The 13,554-nt window shown below is 37.1% G+C and overlaps 1 protein-coding gene across 7 annotated transcripts in view; it reads right to left on the bottom strand.

Annotated features, from left to right (window-relative positions):
- LOC135098821 (circumsporozoite protein-like) overlaps window positions 1-13,554 on the bottom strand; it is a 132,522-nt gene that overhangs the window by 80,650 nt on the left and 38,318 nt on the right. For 6 of the 7 annotated variants that reach the window (XM_064001217.1, XM_064001211.1, XM_064001212.1 and 3 more), the window contains one exon: window positions 8,158-8,211. The exons of the other annotated variant lie outside the window; for it this stretch is intronic. In XM_064001217.1, the coding sequence (XP_063857287.1) occupies window positions 8,158-8,211 (54 nt within the window). The remainder of the gene's footprint in view (window positions 1-8,157; window positions 8,212-13,554) is intronic. 7 annotated transcript variants of the gene reach the window in all.

The raw sequence follows: 13,554 nt of genomic DNA, 5'->3' as shown, positions 1-13,554 counted from the left end.
GACAGAGCTAAAAGAGTTTGACTAGGTAAGGTGAAACTGTGCACAGAGGCACAGTTTTGGAGAACAATAGGAGGGACCCCATCAGGTCCATAAGCCTTCCCAGGGTTAGGCCAGTGAGGGCATGGAAAACATCATTGTGAAGAATTTTAACAGGTAGAATGAAGTAGTCAGAGGGTGGAGGAGAGCGAGGAACAAGTCCAGAATCGTCCAAGGTAGAGTTTTTAGCAAAGGTCTGGATGAAGAGTTCAGCTTTAGAAATAGATGTGATAGCAGTGGTGCCGTCTGGTTGAAATAAAGGAGGAAAAGTCATGCCTGACTCGTTCATTTTCTGTACAGTACAAGTTATCACAGGCTTTGTCCAGCCAGACCAAACTGTATCAGCATGACTTAAACAAGAGTCTTACCTCCCTCTTTTTACTTTTCCTTTCCTGTTTTTCATTTGCATCAGTCTTCCTGATCTCCCGTGCCTTCCCTCACCCTTTGTCTCTACACCTTGATGTTCCTCTCACCTTCCCTCACTCTTTCCTCACTCTATTTTTTCATTCATTCTTTTTCTGTTGTCTTCATAGTAACCATCACCCCCTGCCTCTCTCTCTCTCTCTCTCTCTCTCTCTCTCTCTCTCTCTCTCTCTCTCTCTCTCTCTCTCTCTCTCTCTCTCATATATGCTGCTCTCACCTTATTTCTCACTTACTCTTCCCCATCTCTCCACACCCTGCATTCACTCTGTCCTCAGCCTGCCTCTCCCTCTCTCTCCTCTTCTCTCTCTCCTCTCACCCTTGTTCTCCCTCACTTCTCTCCCTGTAATCCACCATCATGCCCTTGAGCTCTTCATTAATATGCAAGGTGAATGAACACTGTGATGCTCTCTCTCTCTCTCTCTCTCTCTCTCTCTCTCTCTCTCTCTCTCTCTCTCTCTCTCTCTCTCTCTCTCTCTCTCTCACAAATGATATGATGTTCCTGTATAAAACTGTTAACTAAAAAAATGATAGTAATAATAATGTATGCTTATATTTCCCCTTTATTATTTACATCTCTCTTTATTTGCTGACGCTTTGATTATTTTGTTATGCTTAACTGAATTGCTTATTTTTTGCTTTTGTTGTTAAAATTTCTCTCCTACATCTGTTTGTATTTTTATCTAATCTCTTCATAATATTTACTTTGAATCATTAATTTCCATTTTTGTGTTTATTGTATGAATAATTGCTTATATTTACTATTTCTCTAAAAAAATGTTTCTTTTATATTAATATTTATGTAACTTGAGACATCCAGACCTCTTGGATGGTAAAGCCATGATGTTTTCTGCTCCTGTTGGATACAAAGAGATTTATTCCCTTTGTTGTTATTGTTGTTGATGATGCTATTGTTGTTGTTATTGCAGTTACTGTTGCTGCTCTTCTTATTCTTCTTATTCTTGTTCTTCTCCTCATTTTTCTTCTTTGTGTTGTTGTTCATGTTGCTAATTTGTTGTTGTTGCTCCTGCAGTTTTTTCTCTACGCTGGTGTAATCTGGTATGTTTTCTTTCTTTTATTTGATCATCATCTCTCTCTCTCTCTCTCTCTCTCTCTCTCTCTCTCTCTCTCTCTCTCTCTCTCTCTCTCTCTCTCTCTCTCTCTCTCTCTATATATATATATATATAGAGAGAGAGAGAGAGAGAGAGAGAGAGAGAGAGAGAGAGAGAGAGAGAGAGAGAGAGAGAGAGAGAGAGAGAGAGAGAGAGAGAGAGAGAGAGAGAGAGAGAGAGAGAGAGAGAGAGAGAGAGAGAGAGAGAGAGAGAGAGAGAGAGAGAGAGAGAGAGAGAGAGCAAAAGAAAATATAAGGCATTACTGTGATATGAAAAAAAAAGTTGCATTTTTACTTCTAATGAAATCAAAATATTGTTCATGAATATCAAATAAAAGAAAGAAAACATACCAGATTACACCAGCATAGAGAAAAAACTGCAGGAGCAACAACAACAAATTAGCAACATGAACAACAACACAAAGAAGAAGAATGTCGAGAAGAACAAGAACAAGACGACAATGAATAGCAGCAACAATACACAGATACGTACATACAGGCGTACATGGACATGCATAACCTTCACAGGAATGCTAACCTTGCAAGGAATGTGTTTGAGATGCAGAGAGGTAAGCACGATGAGAGTGTGATGTGAGTGCGAGGATTCTGAGAGGATGAGGCACCAAGAAAAACATTACTGTGGATGATTTATAAAAGAGGACGCAAATATGAATATGTAATTACATTATCAAATTAGTGTTTGTGTTTTTTATTTTTGATAATTTATTAATTTAATATTTTTGTATAGTATATAAATTATGCATCAATTGCAATTTTTGAATGGAATAATATACCTAAGATAATATAGTGAAGAGAACTTAAAGATCATACAAAGTGAGGTTTTGCATGAGAAGAAAATAAATAAATAATAACAATGCATGCGATGAAATGCGCAAGATTATTTGGAGACAAAAGTTTGATTTTTTTAAAAATGACAATAGGAAGTTTGACTTCACAAAAAATAGATAACTAGGTAATAGGTGTTTTAAGTTGCTTAACAACTTAAAAGACCTTCCTCCAGCGGCTGGTTCTAATTTTTGGATGCGTCACAGACGTTGTCAAACGAAGCCCGGCTGCACGTGCCACGCATAGTGTCGAGCCGCTGTGCAGGTTGCAGTGAGTGACACAATGCTATAAATGACTCTGTGTTTTCAATATGTTGAGCTTTATCTGCATTCTGATCAAGCTATCCTATTCCCGAGAGTTTTTTCACTTAAAGTAATAATATATTTCAGTACATAAGAACATAAGAACATAAGAAATAAGGAACACCACATGAAGTGGCCAGGCTTACACGTGGCAGTCCTTGTATGAAATATACCTATCTATTTCCACCTATCATCCCCATTCATAAACTTGTCTAATCTTCTCTTAAAGCTCCCTAATGTCTTAGTACAAACAACAAGATTACTGAGTCCATTCCACTCATCTCCCACTCTATTTGAGAACCTTTTTTAGAAAAATTTTCAAGCTTGAACCCGTTATTACTTGTTCTATCCTGGTTATTGATCCTAAGAATTTTGCTTACATACACCTTGTTATAACCCTTATACCACTTAAAGACTTCAATCAGGTCCCCACTTCGCCTACATCTCTCTAAAGAATGCAAATTTAACAGCTTTAATCTTGCCTCATAAGGAATGCTCCTCATCCCCTGTATCCTTTAAGTCATTCTCCTCTGTACTGATTCTAATAGACCTATATCTTTCCTGTAATGTGGGGACCAAAACTGCACAATGTAGCCTTGACGAGATCTGACCAGCACCAAATATAACTTTAATATTACTTCAGGCCATCTTCTTTTATCACTCCTAAAAATGAATTCTAATACACTATTTGCCGTTTCTGGCCTCTATGCATTGCTTTCCTAGACAGAGTTCAGAACTAACTATAACTCCTAAATCTTTCTCGTACCCTGTACCTACCAGAGTTTCGTTGTTTAAAACATTGTGTATCTACTGTGTGGGTTTCCTCTACCTACCCTAAGTACTTTGCATTTGTTGATATTAAACTGCATTTGCCATCTGTCCGTCCATTCATTCATCTTCTCTAAATCTGCCTGCAAGGTGATGCCATCCGATTCTGACCTAATTAATCTATCTTTGTGTCATCTGCAAATTTACTAACATCACTACTAATTCCAATATCCAAGTCATTGATATATATTAAAAACAACAATGACCCTAATACTGATCCCTGTGGCACCCCACTAATTACAAGGCACCACCTAGATTTAGAGCCGTTTATTACAACTCTTTGTCACCTGTCGCTTAGCCATGACCTTATACATCCTAACACCTTCCCATCTATCCCGTGTGCCCTAACCTTTCTCAGGAGCCTCTGATGGGGGTACCTTGTCAGAAGCTTTACTAAAGTCCAGATATAAGATATCATAACTATCACCATTATCTACTGCCTCGTACACTTTACTGTAAAAACTTAACAAGTTCATCAGGCAAGACTTCTCCTTTGTGAATTCATGCTGTGACTGATTTATCAAGTTATGTTTGTCTAAATGCTCCCTAATGTTCCTCGCTATTATTGACTCCAATATTTTACTCACAACTGGAGTTAAGCTGACAGGTCTATAATTAGATGCTAAAGTTTTATCTCTTTTCTTAAAGAAGGGTACTACATTAGCCTGCCTCCACATTACTGGTACCTCACCTGACTCAAATGATTTCCTAAAGAGAGAGACTAACAGCTCACTAATAACCTCTTTGCATTTCTTAAGTACTCTGGGATATATTTCATCTGGTCCTGGTGCCTTGAACTTTTTTAGCCTATCTATCTTCTGTTCCATGATCTCCTTAGTTATGGAAATATCTGCTAGCTTCTCATTCTCATCTGCTCTAAACATCTGTTCACTATTTGGCATATCCTGCATGTTTTCCTGGGTGAAGACAGTTAAAAAATACTCATTCAGAATTTTACTAAACTCCTCCCAGAACTAAGCAGCTCCCCATCTGCTGCCTTTAATAGACCTATAGTATCCTTATTAATTTCTTCCTGTATACCTGATAAAATCCCATGGGGTCCGTCTTTGCCTGGCTGGCTACCTTTAATTCATAATTACCCTTGTTGACCTCCTGATTGTTTCAACTAATTCATTATATTATGACCTTAAAACATCTTCACCTGCCCTTAATCTCTTATATATACTTCTCTTCTGCCCTATATGATGTTTTAACCTAGCAGTCATCCATTTAGGGTTATTTTTCTGTGATCTTATTGCTCTATACGGGATGTTTGCTAACTGACATGTATGGAATTTATCTACGAAATATTTATGCAACTCATCTACATTTACTTCACCTAATCCCCCATCTCGGCCAGTTCCATCCTCTCCACTTCTTCATCTACTCTTCTCGACCTCATCTCTCCCATTTCAGCATGACTTGACCCTCCAACATACTCATACCTATCTCCCCATCTCTCTCTCCTCCACCCCTTACAGACAAATCTTCCCTTCTCTTGTCATTCACCTTCACACCTCACCTCACCTCTCTCATCCTTCCTTATCTCTCTCAACTCTGTTCCTGACCTGACCTCACCCTGCATCCGTTGCCAGTCAACTCCTTGGAGGTACCTTTTTTAATTCCTCAAAATCTGCTCTCCTAAAGTCAGGTATTTTACTAGTATTTTTGCTTCTAAAAGTTTCTTCCATTTTAATTTGTACCTAATTTCCCAATGGTCACTATCACCTAGCTGTCCCCAACCTCTACCTATATGACTGCTTCCTCCCTGTTAGTAAGAATTATATCTAGAATACTGTTCTCCCTTGTGGGTTCTATGATTACCTACATTAAAATCCCTCTCATCCAGCATTCGAGCATCCGGCAGCTTCAAGTATCCGGCACATTTTTTCCCGAACCTTAAAATCAATAAAAAATCAATGTGTACTCATAAAATTGATTAAAATTCCCGTGCAAGGCATACTTTGTCCCCTCGCCACCAGAGCGCACTGCTTCGCGCCACCCGCGGCCCACTGCACTGTTTACTCAGTGACTCAGTCCCGCGTGTGCACTGTTTATCGCCTGACACCTTCATTATGCCTAAAGTTCTAGAAAAGAGGAAGCGTGTTGTGCTTGCACTTAAGCAGAAGGTAGACATTTGTCAACAATTAGAGAGAGATGAAAGCAGACAGCAACTAATGGTGGAATATGGTGTGGGCTCATCAACTATTTATGACATTAAATCCCAAACGAAAAAGTTGTGGGATTACATGAAAGCTACCGACACCCCAAAGGCAGCGGAAAATCGTCACACACTGCAGTATCATCGTGGTGAAATGATGGACAAAGTGTTATACGAGTGGTTCAGCTTGAAAAGATCAGAAGGAGTCACAATTACAATCACAATGTGTGTTGGTGAGTGTGAGGTGACAGTACGGGTGGCGACGCGCGGCACAGCGATCAGCTGATCTTTGTTATGGTAAGATGCGTGAGTGTAGGGTGGTGACTGTGGACATAATTTCACTTCTATTCAAGTATCCGGCATGTCGGCGGTCCTGTTGATGCCGGATAAGAGGGATTTTACTGTATTTAAAAAAATTTTCCTGAATTACCTTCAGAAATTCTTCTACTTCCATGTTATCCACCATCAGGCTCCAGTCGATATTCCTAAAATTAAAGTCTCCTACCACAAATACCTGACTGTACCTTCCTGCTCTATTTAATTCCTGCCACAGTGAGGTGTTAATTTCTCTTGTACTGTTCGGTGGCTTGTACACTACTCCCATTACTACTGACTGTGATCATTCCTTAATATCTACCCATATTGACTCTGTTTTGCTATCTGCATTCAATTCAATGATTAACATTTGAAAATAGCAGGCATAAGTAAAACATGTTATGAACATTTTTTTTTTAACATCTTCACAGTTCAACTCATCATTTTCTTTTTTGTTTTGTCAAGTTCTTTACAACACATCTCTGTTCTACAGTCACTGCTGAGTCTGATGGTGCCAACCAAGACTAGCTATCCCATATAAGAAGTGAGTTATGGCAAATAATTCACGCACTTTCGCGCTAGAGCTCAATCTATAGTGATGAGGTGATAGTTGCAAGAGTTGCGAGACAGAAATCTTCGCCCACATGCCTATAAATTGAAATATGCAAAATACAGCAAAGGTGAGTCTGACGAAGAAATTACATAAAATAAGATACGCCTTCAAAAGTTACCAACCAAAAAATGTTTCTGAAACTGAAATCAAAATTTTTATGTGCGGACACCAAAAGGTGGTCCTGGCCAAATCATTGTTGCGCCCTCCAGGGCCAGGCGGGGGCAGTGAGGTGTAGAGATGTGTGGTAACAATAATATAAACCCCTCACTCTACTAGGGGAATAATCCCTCAAAAGATATTTAATACTTTACTAAATGATAAAGAAAACTATAAATTTTCTTTCATTCGCTGACAAGAAAAAAAAAAAAAACGTGATGAAATTAATATTTTCAGAAATCTACAATGACGAGCCTCTAAAAAAAGGGAGACAAATAGTGTGGGCCAGCTCTTGTCATCAAGGCCCACGTCACCTTGACTTTTCAAGGTGATAATCAACATACACAGAGACAAATAAGGACACTTCATAGAACTATACAAGTTTAACTCTGATTTTACTTAATAAAGCTGCAACAAAGGTTATGACGATAAAAAGTTACCTTAGGTTAGGCCGCAAATATTATGGTGGTAACGCTTCCTGGGAAATCAGTTAAAAATAATATCAATACCAATTGAACAAAGAAAATGTAAATATATTTTCTCCAGATAAGGAAATTTTTTTTCCTTTTTTATGTGGAAATCAAACTCACACTAAATATAGATTGTTACAGTAATAGTTTCCAAGGACACTTTATCATAACATGCAAAATATTATTAATCTACATAACCGTAAAATGCAGTAAAAGATAAATAAACAGATAAATTAGAAGATCTGATATTTACCTAAAAAGTACTCAAGTGAATATTCCTGTTATTGTGGAAAGTTTTTTGTAATTGCATTTTTCCTTTCTTCATTCACATATTCGTATATAAAAAAGATATATATATATATATATATACGAAAAAAAAAAGAATGCAAAATTGACAGCTAATTGTTAGGTTTCAACTGAATCTCCAAGTAAATATTTATACCAACGAGATGACACCATTATAGAAAATATATGATTTTGTATCCTTCTTTTTTTTCTATGCATAAACTAAAATAAGCACATGAAGACTGGAATACAAAAATTATAGTTTAGAAAAAGATTCTCGGTTAATCCACAAAAGACTTTTTTTCCTGTAAGATGTTGCAATGAACATTATAGACTAAATTTACATTCTTTCTTCTTTCATATATATACCCTAGGAAGGCACAAAAATGGGAGGCAAAACAACGCTTTGGAAAAATATTTAAACTAATCCTTCAATGGATAATACTACTGACACGATACCATGGAAGCACATCTTTTCTTTCCTTCATAGATTCATAGGAAACTGACAGGAGAAAGGCTGGCAACAGTGACAGGTTTCACTTGACATGGAAAAAAAAAGTTTAACAGCGAGTTCCAAAACAGAGTGCACATGATGTAATGAAGCAGGTACTCACTTTCCTCCTGCATGTGTTGGGAGTGTTCACCGCGGCACCACCTGCCATCCTTTCCTGAAAATATCAAAACATCCACATAAAAAAGTGATGCAGCTTGACTATTCTAAAAAGAGCTAAAAATGAACCAACATGAACAGAACCACCACAAATCCTTTACTGCATGAGTTACAATATACACATGAACAAAAAAGGAAAGAATAAATACTGAAGAAAAACACGAAATGTCATCAATAAAACATGTCAGATTCCTCCATGCAAGAACACATGGATACATGAAAAACAACACTGAAAACAGAACACACTTGAAACGCTAAAAATGTTAAATATGCACAACAGCTGCAACAAAATAAAACGAACAAACACCATTACATATATAACAAGATTAAATAACAAAATAAAAAGAAGCAAAAAATAATAAATGCAAAGCTTCCCAACATTCAGCAGTACAAACCTTAAAAAAAACAGCAAGGATACACTTATAAAATAATAAGTACCACTTCAGTCTAGCCATAAAAAGTATTCACGGCACAAAACATGAAAGTCCCTTTTGAGTATCTCTGCCAAGGTGGCCTGACTCATCTATTCTTCATTTTTATTATTGTTCAGTAATACAACACATCCGCCTTCCTCCGTTTGTGGTTCTGATAACAACAACAACAAACACTCTCTGACCACTCCTAGTTAGATACCTGCCTTTTCGTGTGGTTACTGCGAGGACACAGCATGTTACCTATAATGTCTTAAACAACAAAACAACAACAATAACAAGGGCTCCAGAGACAACAAAGATATCATAGTTGCTGTTGGTTCTGGATGTCACTGCTTCTTGGTAAGGATCTCAACAAAAGTGAACACCTGTGAGATCCACCCTACTTCATGCTTGTGCTGCTAACTCGTCTGGATGATGCAATACATTTAGTGTGATACCTTTCACTGGACCTGCCTAGTATAGTTGTGTCTACATATTTCAGTTCCTGCAGTCATCTGAATAGAAAAGCTTCACTGCAAAGCCAAGGTAGTGTTTTGCTGGCAATAACATTCCTATATATGCATTACCAAAGGCATCCTAATTTTTTTTTGTCCCACTGCTTACCAAACCAATGCCAGACACTCTTTTGATAAGGTCCCACAGGAGGCCATCTTTCCTACCACGGCAAGACTCACACAATTTTCTCATATTTTCCCTGAAAACATATTGATGGATCTCAAGATGTTAGTGTTTTCTACGATGCCTTTGCTACTTCAACACTATACATATATATAGAAAAAAACTTTAACAGCAAAACAACAAACATGACAGCATCTGCTTAGATTCTATCACCATTGCTCTCTTGAAAGCAAAAACAATTTATATGAAAAAGTGTAACTGAAAAGAGTGTAGGTTAATTAATGAATGCTTTGATATTCTAAAAAGCTTTGCATTATAAAAGAAAAAAATTGCAGATATTCTCCTGACCAATTACTAATCTCTCTCTCTCTCTCTCTCTCTCTCTCTCTCTCTCTCTCTCTCTCTCTCTCTCTCATCTAAAGACCAGCTAATAAACAAATATATAAATAAATATCCCCATTAAAAGCATTTACTATGTGTAATTCAATCTCCCGTCGTGTGAGCACATGAGTAATCACACGTCTGAAGAAGGCATGCTAATGAACACCAAGCTGACGAGCCTTTTTATTTGTTACTCACATTTGAGACTAGCAAGCCCTCGGAATATTTAAGCCACTTATCGACTTTTTATGCAAATATACTTTCTATGTACGTCTCTCTCTCTCTCTCTCTCTGAAATATATCTGATGCAAATAATTTTAATGTAGCTTTAGGTGACGATGATCTTTTTAGACCTCATCCTGTAAGTGTTGAAACTGTTATCCTCACTATTAAAAACCTAAAAGAAACTAGTTCTGTAGGTTCGGATGGCATTTCAATGAGATTTATTAAGGATGCACTCTATGTTATAGCTTTTTATTTGACGTGTATCATCAATACTTCAATTGTAACAGGCATCTTTCCTACATCCTGGAAACACGCACTAGTTGTACCAAGCCTCAAAACTGGTGATGTTAATGATCCAAATAATTTTCGACCCATCTCTCTATTACCTATCATATCAAAACTATTAGAAAAAGTTGTCACTAATCAACTTATGTATTTCTTGGAATTTAGTCAATCATTGTCTAACACCCAACATGGCTTTCGTCCAAAACTGTCAACAGAGACTGCACTTACTGTTATCTCAAACAAAATATATAGCAATATGGACTCTAAGAAAATTACATTGTTAACCTTGTGTGACCTCTCTAAAGCTTTTGACAATGTCAGTCATGAGATCCTTTTAAAAAAATGTTCTGCAATAAAAATGGACATCTTCTGGTTTAAAAGTTACATTGAAAACAGAGCTCAGTCTGTCCGTCTCAATAGCACAGTATCTAATAAACTTAACGTAGCTTATGGAGTCCCACAAGGTTCAATTCTCGGACCCGTTTTATTTTCGATTTATGTAAATGACCTTAATGAGAGTATCAACGAATGTTGTCTAACACAGTATGCTGATGATACTCAGTTTCTCCACGCCGACACTCCAAATAACCTTGTAGCTCTCATCTCTAGAACGGAAGAAACTCTGCGGAATGTAAAACAGTATTTTCTTAGAAACGGGCTGATGTTAAATTCAAAGAAAACACAATGTATCTTCATTGGTAACAGACAACTTTTATCACAGATTCCTCCGAACACCATAATAGACTGTGATGGAGACTTCATTTACCCAAGCTCTCATGTTAAAAATCTTGGTGTTTTCATTGATAAATACATGCTTTTTGATGTACATATTGGTGAATTAACAAAGAAAGTCATGGGTGCATTAATGTTCATTAATAGAATAAGCCAGAACTTTGATAAATCAACAAGAATACTTGTAGTACAGTCACTAGTTCTCAGTTTAATAAATTACTGTATTGTAATATGGGGTACAACTAATGAAACTTTGCTGCACAATGTCCAGAAATTGCAAAATTTTGCAGCTAAAGTAGCTGTTGGGTGTACCAGAAAGTATGATCATGTAACCCCCTTCATAAAAGAGTTAAAGTGGTTGAAAATCAAAGAGATGCACACCTTTGATAAATGTACAACTGTTTATAAGGCTGTCAATAACTGTTATCCAGACTGGTACCTCAAATTTCCCACAGTTAGAGAACACACCACAAGCAACACAAGACAGCTCAATAACCTTTATGTGGGTAGAGCTAGAACAGACTCTGGTGCCAGAGCCATTACGATACTTGGACCAAAGTTATGGAATACACTGCCCACCAATGTGATCAATTCTGAAAGCCTTTATGCTTTTAAGTCTAGACTTAGCAAAATTCTTTTAAATAATTATTAGTCAATGTTATCATAGCACAATTATTTTAAATGACGTTTACTAAATGTTTAATACAGAGTAGCAAAGAAATTTTGAGTCAATCTACTTTTTATTGTGTGTGTGTGTGTGTGTGTGTGTGTGTGTGTGTGTGTGTGTGTGTGTGTGTGTGTGTGTGTGTGTGTGTGTGTGTGTGTGTGTGTGTATTTTATTTGCTATTATATATTAAACATGACTACCTATGTTAACCAATCTGTAAGAATAACCATGTCTCATGGAATAATAAAGAATCTGAATCTGAAATCTGAATCTCTCTCTCTCTCTCTCTCTCTCTCTCTCTCTCTCTCTCTCTCTCTCTCTCTCTCTCTCTCTCTCTCTCTCTCTCTCTCTCTCATCATTTATCTCTGCATAGGAATGACTATTAAATGCCTTGACTGTTAAGGTTTGTAATGAAACCTGATATAATAATAATAGTAATAATAATAATAATAATAATAATAATAATAACAATAATGATAATAATAATAATAATAATAATAATAATAATAATAATAATAATGATAATAATAATAATAATAATAATAATAATAATAATAATAATAATAATAATCAAACAGTTGTAATGAAAACTCCAGTACATCTGGTTTCATAGAGTTTATACCAAGCCTCCAGTACTTCCCCTACATAAGGGCTTGATTGAGTACCTTACCCTCTCCCGGCCCTCTAGTCGTCCTTCATGGAATCCGATGCTCATAATCATATTAATTGATCTATCATATCAGCTTCGTCTCTCTCTCTCTCTCTCTCTCTCTCTCTCTCTCTCTCTCTCTCTCTCTCTCTCTCTCTCTCTCTCTCTCTCTCTCTCTCTCTCTCTCTCTCTTCAGAACTATCAATATACAGAATAGCAGGTTCGAAGTATTCTGTGGTCGTAAGACTCGGCCTCATCAGACAGTGGGAGCGCTTTTATGTTGCTCTGCTTCCCTGCAATAATATTTAATGACAATGAGACTTTGGTTGTTAATGAATGTGCCATCAGCACGTGCAATGACTGACCGACAGACAAATACACACACACACACAAACACACACAGTATCCAAGCTGCTATCTGCTGCTATCCAAAAGCTGCTTGACTGTTTCCGTCAGCTTTACCAAATTATTTATAGCTAGGATCTTCTTTAGGGCACTCAGGAGACTACAGTCACTACACGCGACCTCTGCACTAAAGAAGGAATAACAAAGGTACATCTACCACAAATACCTATTTTATTTCTATGTTTTTTTTTTTTTTTCCAGCAATCTGTAAATCTGCGTGGCTGCTGCTCAAGGTGGCAAAGCATTAACAGGAGCTGAGAGTGTGGTGGGATGGATGTTTTGACAGTATCTGTCCCTTTCTCTCTCCAAGTAGATATTGTAGAGTACCTACCAAATTATCTATAAAAATAAGACGTCTACATTCTGGCACAATGAACCATGTTATTTGACACGTTTGGTGATAACGCCAGTGACAATGAGTAGCCCTGCACACTAAGGATAGTTTCCATATATTACATATGACCTAACAAATAGAGGTATCTTAGCATCACGTCAAGCCATGCATACCAACCTTACCGACACAAAACGTGATCAGGCAGCGGGTTTTGTATTGTTCATTATGCCACAGTTCGCGCCACACTTTAAAGATAGTTTTCGGAGATACTGTACATTCATTGGCTGAAAAGTTCTTTATACAGTCATACAGATCAGTTACTTTCAACTTGGGTCCACTTAGACTAATATGTATGAGACTACACTTTTATTTGAAATATTTAGATGCAGGTTCTACTTTATGCTTCTGTTTATCCTACTTAGTATTAAAACAAGAGTGGGATTTCATTAAGTTTATAAAGGAACATTACTGAATGCTGTTGACGAGACAACGATGAGACAAATTCTTATTTCAGTTCTACATCACCAGTGTTTACGGCTTCACTCCAGAACAGGACTCCCTAACCTCCTCTCATCCCAAGCAAAGCCTCTTACGAGTAAATCGTTTCGTTA

This window comes from Scylla paramamosain, unplaced genomic scaffold, assembly GCF_035594125.1.
Source record: "Scylla paramamosain isolate STU-SP2022 unplaced genomic scaffold, ASM3559412v1 Contig84, whole genome shotgun sequence".
Lineage (NCBI taxonomy): Eukaryota > Metazoa > Arthropoda > Malacostraca > Decapoda > Portunidae > Scylla > Scylla paramamosain.
The sequence above is the reverse complement of the archived record's forward strand: the minus strand, read 5'-3'. Positions and strand labels throughout refer to the sequence as shown.